The sequence below is a fragment of the Leptopilina boulardi genome, unplaced genomic scaffold (assembly GCF_019393585.1).
Source record: "Leptopilina boulardi isolate dan_hultmark-lab unplaced genomic scaffold, ZJU_Lbou_2.1 LbouV2_392, whole genome shotgun sequence".
In the NCBI taxonomy this organism is placed as follows: domain Eukaryota; kingdom Metazoa; phylum Arthropoda; class Insecta; order Hymenoptera; family Figitidae; genus Leptopilina; species Leptopilina boulardi.
Genome location: NW_026137965.1, coordinates 4,026,957 through 4,045,888, shown reverse-complemented (window position 1 = coordinate 4,045,888; position 18,932 = coordinate 4,026,957). Strand labels below are relative to the sequence as shown.

The following is an 18,932-nucleotide window of genomic DNA, read 5'->3' as shown; positions in this document are numbered from 1 at the left end:
GAATATAAAACGTCAATTGGAAAACGTTTGACCTTTTATCAAGTATTTCAATCGTTCTTAATACTCCCGGATTTTTTTCGACATTAAGACTATACACTATACAGACACACATATATATATATATATATGTATGTATTCCGTTTTAAATGGAGCAAGATTAACTTTTAAGGTTGGAATTCGACGTTCAGTTTACGACAGAGGATATTCTCGGATTCAAGGGAAATTTAGTACCAGGCAGAATACGGCAGAGATATATATGTGTGTATATATATATATATAGGGAAGATGGTGCACAACCACCGTAATTCGACGTGGCGCTAAGGGAGCTTTCTTAATGACGATTCGACTAATCAGGATTCTCGCGCGCTATTCGTAATCCACCCCGGTCGTAAAAGTAAGGAGGATCGACGAAAGCCTCTCTCTAGGTTTCGTTGGATGTGGTGGTAGTTTCCCTTCGTGACGTTCGGGCCAACAAACGACTTTTGCGACATGGCAATCGTTACTTGCACACCTCACCAGGGTATCTTGCTTATATATAAAGCTTTCTATATATATATATATATATTTTGCCACATTCAAATCTGTCTTCTCCCACCATTACCCAACGAGCTCCGTTATTCAGCGAATCCTAAAATGGAATCCCATATTCATCATGTGCTTATTCATTGTCAGAAGTCAAACATTTGACGTTTTTACAATCGACAAACGAGGTGTCTAGATATACTCTCAAAAACATCTAACCCCTCTGTGTTTTTATGATTGCTACTCATAGTTTGATCGATGGAAAACTTGTTTATGCATTGAAATATATATATATGTATTCTTTTTTCCAACTTTCTCAAAAGGCAGAATTTTTATTTTACATTTTCTTATTATACATTACTTTTTATTATAAAAGAATTTTAATTTAGCGGAATAAATATCATTCAATTGCAAATTTTATGTAAGTCAACATTTTAAATTGACAGAAATTACAATTCACCGAATTTTTTTCATTTCGGACAAATAAAAATTGTGCAAATTAAAAATTTGAACAAATAAAAATTCGGACAAAATTCAAATTCGAATTAATAAAAATTCGGAGAAATTCAAATTTAAATAAATAAAAATTCGGACTAATAAAGATTTGGACAAACTCAAATTCGGACAAAATCAAATTCGAACTAATAAAACTTTGGGCAAATTCAAACTCGGACTAATAAAAATTCGGACAATTTCAAATTTGGACTAATAAAAATTCGAACAAACTCAAATTCGGACTTAAACAAATTCGGGTAAATTAAACTTCGGACTAATATAAATTCGGACACATTCAAATTGGGACTAATGAAAATTCGGAAAAAATAAAACTCGGACTAATATAAATTCGGACAATACTCAAATTCCGACTAATACCAATTCGGACAAATTCAAATTAGAACTAATAAAAATTTGGAGAAATTAAAAATTTTAACAAATAAAAATTTGGACAAACTCAAATTTGCGATGATAAAAATTCGGACTAATACAAATTCGGATAAATTCAATTTTGGATTAATAAAAATTTGGATAATCTCGAATTCGGACTAATACAAATTCAGGTAAATTCAAATTTGAACTATTAAAAATTTGGACTAATAAAACTTTGGACAAATTCAATTTCGGACTAATAAAAAATTCGGACAATTTCAAATTTGTACAACTTCAAATTTGGAGTAATAAAAATTCGGACAAACTCAAATTTGAACTAATACAAATTCGGACAAATTCAAATTCATAAAAATTTGGAAAAATTCAAATTTAAATAAATAAAAATTCGGTCTAATAAAAAGTTTGACAATCTCAAATTCGGAATGCTAAAAATTCGGACTAATAAAGATTTGGACAAACTCAAATTCGGACAAAATGAAAATCGAACTAATAAAACTTTGGGCAAATTCAAACTCGGACTAATAAAAATTCGGACAATTTCAAATTTGGACTAATACAAATTCGAACAAACTCAAATTCGGACTTAAACAAATTCGGGTAAATTAAACTTCGGACTAATATAAATTCGGACACATTCAAATTGGGACTAATGAAAATTCGGAAAAAATAAAACTCGGACTAATATAAATTCGGACAATACTCAAATTCCGACTAATACCAATTCGGACAAATTCAAATTAGAACTAATAAAAATTTGGAGAAATTCAAATTTTAACAAATAAAAATTTGGACAAACTCAAATTTGCGATGATAAAAATTCGGACTAATACAAATTCGGATAAATTCAATTTTGGATTAATAAAAATTTGGATAATCTCGAATTCGGACTAATACAAATTCAGGTAAATTCAAATTTGAACTATTAAAAATTTGGACTAATAAAACTTTGGACAAATTCAATTTCGGACTAATAAAAATTCGGACTATTTCAAATTTGTACAACTTCAAATTTGGAGTAATAAAAATTCGGACAAACTCAAATTTGAACTAATACAAATTCGGACAAATTCAAATTCATAAAAATTTGGAAAAATTCAAATTTAAATAAATAAAAATTCGGGCTAATAAAAAGTTTGACAATCTCAAATTCGGAATGGTAAAAATTCGGACTAATAAAGATTTGGACAAACTCAAATTCGGACAAAATCAAAATCGAACTAATAAAACTTTGGGCAAATTCAAACTCGGACTAATAAAAATTCGGACAATTTCAAATTTGGACTAATAAAAATTCGAACAAACTCAATTTCGGACTTAAACAAATTCGGGTAAATTAAACTTCGGACTAATATAAATTCGGACACATTTAAATTGGGACTAATGAAAATTCGGAAAAAATAAAACTCGGACTAATATAAATTCGGACAATACTCAAATTCCGACTAATACCAATTCGGACAAATTCAAATTAGAACTAATAAAAATTTGGAGAAATTCAAATTTTAACAAATAAAAATTTGGATAAACTCAAATTTGCGATGATAAAAATTCGGACTAATACAAATTCGGATAAATTCAATTTTGGATTAATAAAAATTTGGATAATCTCGAATTCGGACTAATACAAATTCAGGTAAATTCAAATTTGAACTATTAAAAATTTGGACTAATAAAACTTTGGACAAATTCAATTTCGGACTAATAAAAATTCGGACAATTTCAAATTTGTACAACTTCAAATTTGGAGTAATAAAAATTCGGACAAACTCAAATTTGAACTAATACAAATTCGGACAAATTCAAATTCATAAAAATTTGGAAAAATTCAAATTTAAATAAATAAAAATTCGGGCTAATAAAAAGTTTGACAATCTTAAATTCGGAATGGTAAAAATTCGGACTAATACACATTAGGACAAATTCAACTTCGGACTAATAAAATTTTGGACAATCTCAAATTCGGACTAAAAAAAATCGGACAAATTAAAATTCGGACTAATAAATATTCGGACAAATTAAAATTTGGTGAATTGTAATTTCTATATCATTTAAGAATTTGAATCTGAAAAATATTAATGTACTTTTCACTTAGTGGCACATAATTTTGTTACCATGTATATAATTTAGATTTGGACAGGTAAATAAATATAGTTGAAATTCGAATTATATATATAGATAGAGTAGGATCATTTCTATTTGAGATCATACAGCCAATTTTGTGAATCAGTTATTGCCTGGTGCTCTATTATTGATATCAAATTGCCACGCTTCAATATCGATCGTCACCTAAACAAACCTGTTGTGTTCATTCGAATCGTGCAGCTGACACAAGCACTCCATTGCATCTGTAAGGGACAAATTATAGAACCGGAGACCCTCATGAAATTGGTGAACTTGAGCAGCAAACAAGGCGTGCTCAATTATTAGCATTCACATTCCTGCTCAAGAATGTCGCAATACACTTTCATCGGAATGTCCCTCTATATATCTCTCTCTCTCTCGCTCTAATTTGCAAAAAATAATTTTCTATTTTTTTTACCACATACTTATTTCAAAATATATATTTTATTTATAATAATTACTGTAATTTACAATTATTAATTTTTCTTTACGAATAATTAATAAAAGTAAATAAAATAATTAGTGGGAAACATTTTTATAAATAATCAAATGAAATAATTTTTCGCACTTAGAATAAAAAAAAAAAAAATAAAAATGTTTAATTAGGAATAGAAACAGACTGAATTATTCCAATTATAAAAAAGAATATCGCGTCTAATATATAAAAATAATAATAATTAAAGAGAGATAATTTTGATAAGTGTTTTCGCACATTAGTCGCGAGGATATAGAGGTGTATATATGCGCCAAGTGAAAAGAGGTGTTAAAGAGGTCGGTAAATACCTCAGTAGGTAAAGTACGTGTTGAGGTGCACTTGAATGAAAGCATGTGTACTTGGAATTCTTATCTCGCGCTTGGTAAAAGTTTAAAGTTCATATAGAAAGTCAAATTAAAATATCATAAACACAATAATAAAATATTTAACAACAGATTCAAAATTTCGAAAATTTATTTTAAATTCAAAACAAAATTCACTGTAAGGAAAGGCAGAAAAATCTTTATCTGGAACAAAGATATGTTTTTTTTATAATAGAGAAAATTTTCCTTCTTTTAGTGAAACGTATCGCTGTTGCAGTGAAACTTATTGCTATTTCTAGTAAAGATTTTTTTTTTCCGGGTAAAATTTTTATAACAGTCGATTCTATATGAAAATTTTTTGTGTTCAAAAAATTTTTTTTTCCCTAATCATAAGAGTGAGAAAAAGGAAAGCAAACTTTTCGCGCAAAAATGAAAGGGGAAAAAAAAATAATAGAAAAAAAGAGAGGTGTATATAAGATAGCGGACGCGCGCGTTGTAAAATTATGTCGCTCGATAACTTTAGAAATAATTGTAAACAAGAGCGTAAACCAAGCGCGATACTGTAATTAATGCTAATGGCAACCAAATGTGTATGCGCGCGTGCGCTTACTTTTATGCACATGAATCATATCGTATTCGTGTAAACTCCAACTTTCCATCTGCTAAATTTATAACCATAAGTCTGACCTTTTTGCAAAATAATAACAAAACATTCTCCAGAGAACATATAGATATGAAAAATATAAAAAAAAAATTTCCCAAAAAAAAAACAAATTTGATATTTGCCAATAAGAAATTCGATTATATTGTTCCGAGAAAAAAAACAAAAAAAAAAAAAAAAAAAAATAGGATTATATTGTAGGACAAAGCATTGTTTTGTTTTGTTTTTTTTTTTTTGTGAAAATAAGTATTTGTTGGTAACGTTTCTGTATCAACGTGCCAATGACAATTGTCGATGAGTGCCATTCTTTTACGATCAAGTACGCTTGGTTATCCACAGAGTCATCGTATATTTTCCAAGCAAGCCTTTATTGCTTTATCGATTCTTTCGTTCTTTTATTCTAACTGGTATCCATTAAAACCCAATGTGTGTCGATACGATTCAATAAAAAGAATGTCGATCGATTTGATCACCAGCCGATTCACCGAATGATATCGTCCCACTTGAATTTCAACATCAGAAAGCTAAAAAGCAATTTATGCCCTCGCACTCGCTATATATATATATATATATATAAATATATAGATGACTTTATTCGCGAAAAAAAATTTGTTTTTAGCCATCAATATAATAATAAAAAAAAAAATTGAACAATTAGAAAATTTAAAAAAAAAAACTTTAAGTCATTTTTAAGATTTTCTTTTTAAAGTAAAAAATTTATATTCGGTATTAAAATAAATTCGGACATTTATTCGAATTCTTACTCTATATCTGAATTTACATTAACGTAATATTTACGAATTTTTGAAATTTTTGAATCGATGATATAAAAGTGAATTCCACTTTTATTGTTTCAAAAAACGATTCTAAATGGAATATAAGTTTTCACTAAGTACTTAAAGTCAAGTTTTAGTCAGACATTAATTGGAATTTTAGTGCACCAATTTTAGACAAGAGAAAACTTTATCGAATTTCTTGTTTATTTATTGATGAAGATTTTTTTACGGACGATAAGATTTTTATTTTCCTTTTCTTTTTTTTTTTTGGTATCAGTAGTAAAAGCCGATTTAAATCAGACCGAGTGACAATTATTTTTTTAGTATGTGAAACTTTTTTATTTAGTTAATAATATCTAATTCTAGTATTTAATTTAAAAATTAGGTAATTTTAGTATTAATTTGATACTTTCAGAGAAAACTAAAAAGCATTAAAATAAGCTGCAACGCTTATTATTTTAATCCATTTTGATATTAAAATAAGCAAAATTGGATTAAAATAATAAGCATTGCAGCTTATTTTAATACCTTATAATTTTCTGTGTTCAAATTGACTGTTAGTCAAAATTAGTTTTAGTCAAAAAGATATTTGTTAAGTTTTCGTACAAGTAGATAAGGTCAATTTTAGTCAGCCGTGATAAATTCTACACTGTTGGATTGTAGTATTTTTTTAGTAATTTTAAGTAGAAGTAGTCAAAAGCAGTTTCAGTTAGTAATTTCTAGTAATTTTAGTACCAGTAGAAAATTTTCGTCAGTAATTTGTATTAATTTTTATTATCAGTAGTCAAAGTCAATTTTAACCAGACAAAGAAGATATTAATTCGTTAAATTTTGGTACAAGTAGAAAAAGCCAATTTTAGTATAAATTTACATTTTTTTTGTTGTAGTTTATGGTAATTTTAGTATCTGTAGTCAAAAGCAGATTTTAGTGAATAATTTCCAGTAATTTTAGTACCAGTAGTAAATGTCAGTTTTAGTCAAATAGGCCGACCTAAATTTTTAATTAGTAGGTAATTAAAAATTAGTATTAGTAGGTAATTAGTAATTTTTGTTGTTGTGTAGTAATTTGTAGTAATTTTTGTGGTAATTTGTAGTAATTTTATTTTCAGTATCGTCAAAGGCACTTTTAGTCAGAAATAAAAATAGTACTTTTTATTTTGTAAGTAGAAAAAGTTAATTTTAGTCAGCCATGATAAATTCTAGATCTTTTCGTTATAGTAATTTGTAGTAATTTTAAGTAGAAGTAGTCAAAAGCAGTTTCAGTTAGTAATTTCTAGTAATTTTAGTACCAGTAGAAAATTTTCGTCAGTAATTTGTATTAATTTTTATTATCAGTAGTCAAAGTCAATTTTAACCAGACAAAGAAGATATTAATTCGTTAAATTTTGGTACAAGTAGAAAAAGCCAATTTTAGTACACGGAAAAAAAGAAAAAGTAACTTTTACTACTTTAAAAGTAAAATTGGACCTGTCCGAAGTTTCTGCGCATCTCTGGCAACTTTTACTCCAAAAATAGTAAAATTTACTTCAGAAATAGTAAAAATTACTACGGAAACAGTAAAATTTACTACAGAAATAGTCAATTTTACTATTTTTCGAGTAAAAGTTGCCAGAGATGCGCAGAAACTTCGGACAGGTCCAATTTTACTTTTAAAGTAGTAAAAGTTACTTTATTCGTTTTTCCATTTTTCTCCGTGTATAAATTTACATTTTTTTGTTGTAGTTTATGGTAATTTTAGTATCTGTAGTCAAAAGCAGATTTAAGTCAATAATTTGCAGTAATTTTAGTACCAGTAGTAAATGTCAGTTTTAGTCAAACAGGCCGACCTAAATTTTTAATTAGTAGGTAATTAAAAATTAGTATTAGTAGGTAATTAGTAATTTTTGTTGTTGTGTAGTAATTTGTAGTAATTTTTGTGGTAATTTGTAGTAATTTTATTTTCAGTATAGTCAAAGGCACTGTTAGTCAGAAATAAAAATAGTACTTTTTATTTTGTAAGTAGAAAAAGTTAATTTTAGTCAGTCATGGTAAATTCTAGATCTTTTCGTTATAGTAATTTGTAGTAATTTTAAGTATAAGTAGTCAAAGGCACAGTGTTTTAGTAAGACACAAATATATTAATTAGTTAAATTTTTAATACAAGTAGAAAAAGTCAATTTTAGTCAGATATTTTTGATATCAGTAGTAGAAGAATTTTTGCAGTCAGAAATTCGAAAAAATCAATTATTACCAAAACAAAAAATAAAAATTCGAAAAAATCAATTATTACCAAAACAAAAAATAGAAATAGAAAAAAAAAGTAAGAGAGTTAAAGAAAGAAATACAGAGAAATCAACTTGTCAACAAGAGTCGTTGTCCTTCTTCTTCTTCTTCTTCTTCGTTTTTTTTCTCCTTCTTCCTCTCTACCAAGGATAAAATCGAGATTAAAACTAACCTGCTACTGTGAGGGTCGCATTTCTGCTCGCGACGCTGCCAACTTGATTCTTGGCGACGCACCAGTAAACACCACCGTCCTGCTCCTTTTTCCCGTGCATCACCCTCAGGAAGAAGAGCGATCCCGTCGGAAGCAGAACTCTGTGCGATTTGGCATCACCCGGTGATGTTGGAACGGGTTCACCATCCTTGTACCACTCTATCACAGGCTCCGGTTTACCCTCGGCTTTACAGTTGAGAGTTACCGGCTCATTCTTGGCCACTATTATATCCGACGGATGTTCCGTTATCCTCGGCGATCTTTGTTGTGCTAAAAAAAAACAAAATCAATTTACAATTAGATCTCTGTTTTTTGAGGTCGACATTTCAATATTGAATTTTCCCAATTTACATTTTATTCAAAAAAAAAAAAACGAAATTTATTTTCCAAGCGTGGTGGAAAAAAAATGAAATTTAAATATTCAGAATAGAGAGACTAATGAATATTTATATTGGGATCGATGACAATAATAATAATAAATAATTATATATATATGTTAAAGGAGGACTAATTCAATAGAGGTAAATTATACACATGTAGAAGTTTAATGGTCGGTAGTAAAGATAATTAATTAAAGATCATTAATGTCACGTTTTAAGTTCCCTCTTTGCACTTTATATGAGAAATTCGTGAAATTGTTTCCACTCTCCTTAGAAGTAGTAAAAATATTTTTGGTTACGTTTATTCTTAATTTAAGATTATTTTTTTTTTTAATGTTAAAAAAAAATATTTCTACATTCTTAAAACTAAATTAGTAAAAATATTTGTTATTTTTTTTATTATATTAGAAAAATATTTTTTACTCTCTCCTTAAAACTAAATTATTAAAAATATTTTTAATATTAATTTATATTACCAAAAATAATTTTTTCTTTTTCTAAATGTTAGAAAATAATTCTTAAATTAAGAGTATTTTCGAAAATTTTTTTTTGAAAAATATAATTATTTTATGAAATGTAGGAAAATATTCTTATATTTTCAGAATAAAAATAGTTTAGGATATTTGTTTCTAAAATTTCCAAATAATCTTAAAATAAGAATATTTTCCAAAAATTTTCGAAAATGAATCACAAAATAAGATTATTTTTCAAAATTTCGAAAAAAAAATTTTACTTTTTCGCGGCATACATCACATAACCGCATTTATATATCTAAACAATTGTAAAATGTAATTCTTTTTTTGCGCGTTGAAACAAAAGAGTTAAACGAGTGCGGATGCATCTTTCATGTGAGCTTTTGAATAATTTGCATGCACCATGATAAAGAAAAAAAAAGGAAAAAAAAGGAAGCGCCTGCGTAATTGAACGGGGCCCTACATATATGTTTTATGCATATATACCTTTGAATAAAATACGATTACGAGGCATTTTGGCCTCTCAACACGTGTGGGGATATATAGTCTCCTTTCCCCCCCCTCCCACTTGAACCTCAATCACGATTTACTTTCATGTCCAGAATACAAAAATATCCAAAGGAGAAAAATATAATTTCTCATTTATAATTTTATTCATCCTTCTTTCTTACATTTTTTTTTCTTTTCTTACCGCAAAGGTTGAGTGCAGCTAATGAAAGAATTTTCCTATTGTATATATTATATATTGTGTATATATACATAAATAGAGAGAGAGAGAGGAGAGGATTTAAAGTACCCGTTAGATTGAAAGCGCGTAGCATGATGACAGGAAATTATTACTGTATCTTCTGGGCATCTCGACGCTATGAGAGTTCGACGAGATTGAGCACGAGAAGCACGAATTTCCAATCGTTTTGCAAGCAGCGTGAAACTCGTGACGTACAGGACGTGTATTAAGTCTGTTCGCTTTGCAGTTCATAGAGAGACCAATAAATGTTTCATAATTGGCCAAGCGATCTCAAGGCAATATATATATATATATACCATACAAGCGCCTATACAAGTCTCAGAAATAAATTTTCTGTTAATTTTTGCTTGCAACCAAAAAAAAAAAAATTCCCAAATTGAAAATAAATGTAACTAATATTTTAAGAAAATATTAATATTACTATTAAATAATTAATAATATAAAAAATATTTTTTACTAATTTAATTTTATGGATATTTTTCTAATCCCAGCCAAAAATTTTTAGTATTATACCAGAGTTCACTATTGGCGCAGTACTGGTTCAGTATTGGCTGCCAAGGCTTAGCAGTCTGTACTGAACCAGTGCTGGTATTTTCATTGTATCAGTACTGTTGCAGTACCACCCTCCCAGTACTGACAAACCAGTACTGAGCCGATATTGAGCCAGTACTGGCTCAAATAGATTTTCTTTTTGATTAATACTAGTATACCAAAAAAGTATTACCTGGAATAAAACTTATCTCTGTTACAGTTAAACCCGGGTAGAAATTTTGTCTTGGCCCAAACCTGGGCCAAATCTGGCGTCCATAAAATTGGCATGAAACGACTTACCCGATGTGGGCCACAAGAAGAAGCCACATTTTGACGCTTCCCAGGTCTGGCCCATATTGGTTGAGGCGTTTCAAGTCATTTTTGGGCCAAATATGGTAATTTCTACACAGGAAGCTTTCTTTTCGTATACAATAAATTACAAAACTGCCAGTACTCGGCCAGTACTAAACCAGCAGTGGTTACCAGTACTGGTGCCAACTCTGGTAGCCAATACTGGTAAAATATTATCATCCCAAAGTGACGCCAACTCTGGCGCCAATACTGGGTGCCAGTACTGCGCCAACACTTGTCATCACTGCGCTAGTAGTAAATTTTTAATTGGGATACAATACAAAAAAAGGATATTTTCCCAAAATTTCGGAATAATATTTATAAAAAAAAATATTTTTCAAAATCTTAGGAAAACAATCCCATCAAAAATTTACTAATGGCGCAGTACTGGCGCAGTACTGACAAGTGTTGGCGCACTACTGGCACCCAGTATTGGCGCCAGAGTTAGCGTAACTTTGGGATGATAATATTTTACCAGTATTGGCTACCAGAGTTGGCACCAGTATTGGTAACCACTACTGGTTCAGTACTGGACGAGTACTGGCAGTTTTGTAATTTATTGTATACGAAAAGAAAGCTTTAACTGTAACAGAGATAAGTTTCACTCCAGGTAATACTTCTTTGGTATACTAGTATTAATCAAAAAGAAAATTTATTTGAGCCAGTACTGGCTCAATATCGGCTCAGTACTGGTTTGCCAGTACTAGAAGGGTGGTACTGCGCCAGTACGGATACAATGAAAATACCAGTACTGGTTCAGTACACACTGCCCAGCCTCGGCAGCCAATACTGAACCAGTATTGCGCCAGTAGTTAACTCTGGTATAATACTGAAATTTTTGGTTGGATAATTATTAAATTAAAAATATTTTCCAAAATTTTGGAAAATACTCTCATTTGAAGAATATTTTTCCAAAAATTACAGAAAAATATTCTTATTACAAGATTTTCAGAAATTTTTCGTTTCTATTTAAAGAATATATAAAATTAATTGAAGAATCTCAAGTTTGTTAGGTTAAGGTATTCGTTTACAATGTCTATTATAGTTCCAATTTTGCGGAGGGACGCTGTATATATACGATAGGATCGAAGATCGTAGACTATCTGGTTATCCCATTCTAGAGTTATTGAAATATTTGTGGAATCCGTACGTGTACTTATTCAACATAGCGTCCCATGTTCCGACAATGTTACAGTCTTGTGGCTTGCCCACGAATGCCAATAGTTGAAGGTTTCATGTGGGGTAATTTCACTTTAATCCACTTTCATTATTATCAGAAATTCATTCAATAATGTCAATGATTCAAATTATAAAAATAATTATCATTTTTATATGTTTTAGATAAATAAAAACAATAATTCCACCACAAAAAAAAAAACAAATATTTCTAATTACTAAAAATATATATATTTTTTTTATTTCCTTGGATTTAAAAATAATTTTTATATTACATATTGGTAAAAAAAAAAGTTTTTAAATTAATAAATAAGGAAAGAAAAAAAGAATCTGTAACGGAAAAACAAACGCGAATCTCTACTTTCAGTGGTTTCAATGAAATAACTTTGATTGCAAAGAGAATCGTTGACTTTCTTGTTACATGTGAAAAGTACTCTCTTTCTCTCTCTCTCTCTCAACGAAAGCCGCACTAACTTTTACAAACTTATTTCTCGAACCGGAAATTAACTGTTATTCTCTGTTACGATGTTGGGCAGCTTAATCAAGAAAGTGGAAACCGCATCCAAAGAAGATTACAAATTCGAGTATTGGATTTCGAATAGACACTAACATAGCAAATTCAACAAAACTCTTAACTGATGTGATTAAATTAAATTCCTTTTTCTCTATTTTCAAAAAAAAAAAAAAAAAAAATTATAAAATTAAGACAAATTGAATAGAATAAAATTTAAACCAAAACTTGAAAAGACACAAAAATATTAAAAGAATAAATATGATAAAAAAATAAAATTGTCAGTTACCAAAATTGTTCCATGAATATGTTAAAACTGTTTATTCAAAATTGGTTCTGGAAGTCATTTATGAATAATACTGTATGGGCGCGAAAAGGGTGAAACCTTGGTATTATTATTAGTTTTCTTTTTAGGTCTTCTTTTTTTAAAACCGGTTTTACAATTGCGCATTTAAGATATGCATAATATGATTTTTACAAATATAAAAATTCACTTCATTTTTTATTCAAAAAAAAAAAAAAAAAAAAAAAATACCCATTGGGTTCGATATAATTTATGGAATTCGTTTTACTTTCGAAAAAAAATTACATTTTTTAAGTGTGTAAATCTTTTTTAAAATTATATATATATATATATTTATTCCTTTGATTATTTTCTTATTCTAAAAATGTGCGTTAGGTGTTAAGTAGGAGGAAGACGGCAATTGACGACTCGCCATTTCAGCCCACGTAGAAACGTTTGCCAAATCGAGACACGCAACAATTTACAGTCACTGAAAATCATTGATTCTTAGATCTTTCCGCTTTTCTGCGAGACAAGACTGCGCAATGGGCGTTGGAAATTTGCAACCAAAAAAAAAAAGAAAGAGAAAAAAAAATTTAATTGATTTCCTCTTTAATTTCAATTTTTTTGAATAAAAACAATTATATAATAATTATTAAAAAATTTCGATTATTATCAGTGTAGAAATTTTGCCAGGGCTCAGATCGGGGCCGAATCAGGTTTGCCCTATTAGGGAATGAAACGCCACGCCTAATGTGGACCTGATTAGGAAATCCACTAATCCCTGATCAGTGCCAAGTTAGGGCGATCAGAAATTATGGATTTTCTAATCAGGCGCGAAGTTTCATTCCCTAATAGGGCAGTCTGATCCGGCCCCGATCTGAGCTCTGGGAAAATTTCTCCACGGGTAGTAATAATAAAAAAAAATTAACTATTTTTCGAAAATTTTTGAATTTAATTATTTTTAAAATAATTCTCACTTGGAAAGATTCCTCGGAAAGTGCCCCCTGGAGGTTCTATCAGAATTCTGCCGGAACTTCCAAAGTAATTTCGTCGGAATTCCATCGGAGTTCCAAAGAATTTCCGATGGTATTCCAAGGGAGTTCAGACGGAATTCCCATTAATTTTTTTCAAAATTTTTAGAGTCCTAATTCCGTCGGAATCCCATCGGAAATTCTTTGGAATTCCGACGGAATTACATTGGAAGTTCCGGCGGAATTCTAATAGAACCTCCAGAGGGCATTTTTCCGGCGAATCATTCCAAGTGGGTTTTCAAATTGTCCAAATAATTTGAATAAAAAAAAAATTTGGATTAATTTAATTTATTGTTTGAGAAAATTAATTTCTGCCTAACTGTTAAGAAATTCTGTCTAGTTTCAGTATAGTTCAACTGTACATGAACTATATTGTTTTCAAATAGGTTTACTATCTAGAAACTTGATCGTTTCTGTATAGTTTTACTATCTAGAAACTAGATAGTTTCCTTCTAGTTTGGTACCTAGAAACTACATAGTTTCCTTCTAGTTTTAGTACCTAGAAACTAGATAGTTTCCTTCTAGTTTTAGTACCTAAAAACTAGATAGTTTCCATATAGTTTTAATATTTAAAAACTAGGTAACTCCCTTACAGTTACTATCTAGAAACTATGTAGTTTCCTTACAGTTATACTATATAGAAACTATATAGTTTCCATTTAGTTATAGTATCTAGAAGGTAGATTGTTTCAATATAATTACTATCTAGAAACTAGATAATTTCCATATAGTTGCAATATATAAAATTTCCAAAGAATTTCCTACGGGATTCCAACGGAGTTCAGACAGAATTCCGATTAAATTTTATTTAAAATTGTTAGAGTTACGGCGGAATTCTGATCGAACCTCCAGGGGGCACTTTCCGGGGAATCTTTCCAAGTGGGTTTTCAAATTGTCCAAATAATTTGAATAAAAAGAAAAAAAAAATTTCAAATTAATTTAATTTATTGTTTGAGAAAATTAATTTCTGCCTAACTGTTTAGAAATTCTGTCGAGTTTCAGTATAGTTCAACTGTACATGAACTATATAGTTTTAATATCTAGGAACTAGATAGTTTCCAAATAGGTTTACTATCTAGAAACTTGATCGTTTCTGTATAGTTTTACTATCTAAAAACTAGATAGTTTGCTTCTATTTTTAGTACCTAGTAACTACATAGTTTCTTTCTAGTTTTAGTACCTAGAAACTACATAGTTTCATTCTAGTTTTAGTACCTAGAAACAAGATAGTTCCCTTCAAGTTTAGTATCTAGAAACTACATAGTTTCCTTCTAGTTTTAGTACCTAGAAACTAGATAGTTCCTTTCAAGTTTTAGTATCTAGAAACTACATAGTTTCCTTCTAGTTTTAGTACCTAGAAACTAGATAGTTCCCTTCAAGTTTAGTATCTAGAAACTACATAATTTCCTTCTAGTTTTAGTGCCTAGAAACTAGATAGTTTCCATGTAGTTTTAATATTTAAAAACTAGGTAAATCCCTTACAGTTACTATCTAGAAACTATGTAGTTTCCTTAAAGTTATACTATATAGAAACTATATAGTTTCCATTTATTTATAGTATCTAGAAAGTAGATAGTTTCAATATAATTACTATCTAGAAACTAGATAATTTTCATATAGTTTCAATATCTAAAATTTCCAAAGAATTTCCGATGGGATTCCAACAGAGTTCAGACGGAATTCCGATTTAAATTTTTTTCAAAATTGTTAGAGTCCTAATTCCGTCGGAATTCCGTCAGAATTCCGTTGGAATCCCATCGGAAATTCTTTGGAATTCCGATGGAATTACGTTGGAAGTTCCGGCGGAATCGAACCTCCAGGGGGCACTTTCCGCGGAATCTTTCCAAGTGGGTTTTCAAATTGTCCAAATAATTTGAATAAAAAAAAAAAATTTTTTTTTCATATTTCACCTCTAATATATATTTAAATTTCGAATATTTCGAATTTAAAATACTCAACACGCAGCCAATAAAAACGTTTGATTAAAACATTGAAATTATTGTATAAATTAAGAGGAGGGATTTTCATGTGTGCCGATCGTAAAACAGTGAAACTTATATATATATATATAGCGCCGAGAGAGAGAGAAAGACAGAGACAATTTTATTTGAAATCTCTTATCGCTGATAAATAGCATTTGAGTGCGATGAGAAGGGGAACTGCAGTTTAAGAGAGAATAAAAATAATCGTAAATGCTGAAGAGAGAAGCCTCGAAACGACTTTGAGATTCCTGTTATTTCAAATCTCCAATGAAAATGCGCTTCGTTGCTTCAACAAAAAAAAAAAAAAAAAAGAAAAGGAAAAAAGAAAAAAAAAACAAGAAAAAATCGTTTAAGGGCTCGATCGTTCGACTGTCCCTCAATTGTCTATATATGTCCCCAAGATCGGAAATGTTCGCCCCGGGTCGACGTAACTGCTTTTTACGCCCGCCTAATTTGACACAATGGCCACCGTTATTCCAAGTTTCGGTCCCTTCATCCGTCGAGCGCAGATAAAAGCGACTCTCTCCCAGCTTCAAAATCCGCCATTTTCCCACAGCAAAAGCGTATTTATGTGTATATGTGTGTGTGAGAAGGTACGATATTCTGAATTGTAAATCCTCTCTCAACTGATAATGCAATATATCGCGAATTGGGTTTTACGAAAAAATATTACCCGAAAAAAGAACAAAATTTTCCCCCGCCCAAAAAAAATTTACAATTTCATTTTTTTCAAATTAATAACGTTTTTTACTTTTTATTTAAAAATTATTCCTGCAAAAAAAGAAGTTAAAAATTTACCCAAAAATTCGTATACGAATTCATAAGAGAAATTCCAACCCCTTTTTTCGCGAGTATTGAGAAAGAAAGAGAGAGAGGGAGAGAGAAAACTCCCCTTCGTTTACAGGATAATCTCGTTACCTGCCCTTCGTCATGGAAATCTGCAAGATATGCAAACTTGCGATTGAGAAATTTCCCCTTTTTCAAACACAAATAAAAGATTAACTCAGTGTGTCAAACTTTAAAAAAAAAACGATTAATTACCTTTTATTTGATTTTTATGATTTAAACTATATATATTCTTTTCCCTTATTTTTTTCTAAAAAAAAAATGCCACGATCCTGAAAGTTGATCCAATATAGAGACTTTTATTATGCGGGTTTAGCTATTTGTTTACGACGAGCTTTGATGCAACACAAATCGTTCGAATGTCTCCATAAACTTTTTATATGGCTCAAATATGAGCCTATTCCGTCAACCGCATAAAGGAAAAATCGTTTTTTTTTCTCTCTCATGTATACCTTCAAAGAACCATATCCTACGACTCTCTTGTCTAAAAAAAGGAACAACATTTCCTGCGAATATATTGTTTTTTTTTTTATTTGATTGAATAGTATTTGAATTTTATTCAAATGGACACGTTACATTAGGAAATTTACTGTTTATCACTTCCTTAGGGCTGAGGTAATTAATTTTGTTTTCGAATTAATTTAATTTATTGTTTAAAAAAAATAATTTGTGCCTAACTGTTAAAAAATTCTATCTAGTTTCAGTATAGTTTAACTATACATGAACTATAAAGTTTTAATATCTAGGAACTAGATAGTTTCCAAATAGGTTTACTATCTAGAAACTTGATCGTTTCTGTATAGTTTTACTATCTAAAAACTAGATAGTTTCCGTCTAGTTTTAGTACCTAGAAACTACATAGTTTCTTTCTAGTTTTAGTACCTAGAAACTACATAGTTTCGTTCTAGTTTTAGTACCTAGAAACTAGATAGTTCCCTTCAAGTTTAGTATCTAGAAACTACATAGTTTCCTTCTAGTTTTAGTACCTAGAAACTAGATAGTTCCCTTCAAGTTTTAGTATCTAGAAACTACATAGTTTCCTTCTAGTTTTAGTACCTAGAAACTAGATAGTTCCCTTTAAGTTTAGTATCTAGAAACTACATAATTTCCTTCTAGTTTTTGTGCCTAGGAACTACATAGTTTCCTTCTAGTTTTAGTACCTAGAAATTAGATAGTTTCCTTCTAGTTTTAGTACCTAGAAACTAGATAGTTTCCATATAGTTTTAATATTTAAAAACTAGGTAAATTCCTTACAGTTACTATCTAGAAACTAGGTAGTTTCCTTACAGTTATGCAGTATAGAAACTAGGTAGTATCCATATAGTTTCAATATTTAAAAACTAGTTACTTTCAATATAGTTTTAATACTTGAAAAATAGGTAGTATCCATATAGTTTCAATACAGTTACATTATCTAGAAACCAAATAGTTTCCTTACAGTTTTAGTACCTAGAAACTAAATAGTTTCAATATAGTTCCAATATGTAAAAACTAGGTAGTAACCACATAGTTTAAGTATCTAGGACTTAGGTAGTTTCCTTACAGTTACACTATCTAGAAACTATATAGTTTCCATTTAGTTATACTATCTAGAAGTTAAACAGTTTCGATACAGTTATACTATCTATAAACTAAATAGTTTCCGTATAGTTTAAGTACTTAGAAATTGCATAGTTTCCATATAGTTCTAGTATCTAGAAACTAGATAGCTTTCGTAGAGTTTGCACATAGTTTTACTATCTAGAAACTAGCTAGTTTGCATATAGTTTTAGTATCTAGAAACTAGACAGCATACCTCTCTTAACATTTCTAAATTATCTAGATAGTTTCCAAACAGTTTAAGTATCCCGAAACTTGTTTATCGTAGCGTTACAATTCAATCCAGTTTTCGCCTAGTTTTTGCTTTTTCGTTTCTATTTGCAAAACTTTTATGTACATTATGAAACATTTCCATTTCAGTTTTGAAAGGAGCTTTAGAGTAAATGGTTTGAAATTCAGACAAGAAAGTGCGAAAAAGGAATATTGTAAATATTGGTAGTTGTATATATATATATTTATATATATATTTATATATATACACAGGAAACAGAAACTTCTTATAGTCGATGCATCATCCACTGCAACACAAGATGGCAGACACATTGGAATCCTATCATAGATGATAAATAATTCATGCTTTCACTCTCCCGTGTGTGTTCCATGGACTGTTTTCTTTCCGACCAATCGTCTGTCCATCCAACCAATGCATGTAAAAGTCAACCATCAACCGGTTGTCCTCATGCATATCCCGACAATTTTACATTCTTTTGACCCAACTGCTGATGCTCATGTTTCACTTTTTTTTTTGTCTTTTTACCCCCTCTTTTCTTTATTCCCTT

The 18,932-nt window shown here is 29.7% G+C and overlaps 1 protein-coding gene across 1 annotated transcript in view; it reads right to left on the bottom strand.

Annotated features, from left to right (window-relative positions):
- Positions 1 to 18,932, bottom strand: part of LOC127288605 (roundabout homolog 2-like) — a 327,158-nt gene that overhangs the window by 189,802 nt on the left and 118,424 nt on the right. The window contains exon 2 of the mRNA XM_051316154.1: positions 8,201 to 8,509. Within this exon, the coding sequence (XP_051172111.1) occupies positions 8,201 to 8,509 (309 nt within the window). The remainder of the gene's footprint in view (positions 1 to 8,200; positions 8,510 to 18,932) is intronic.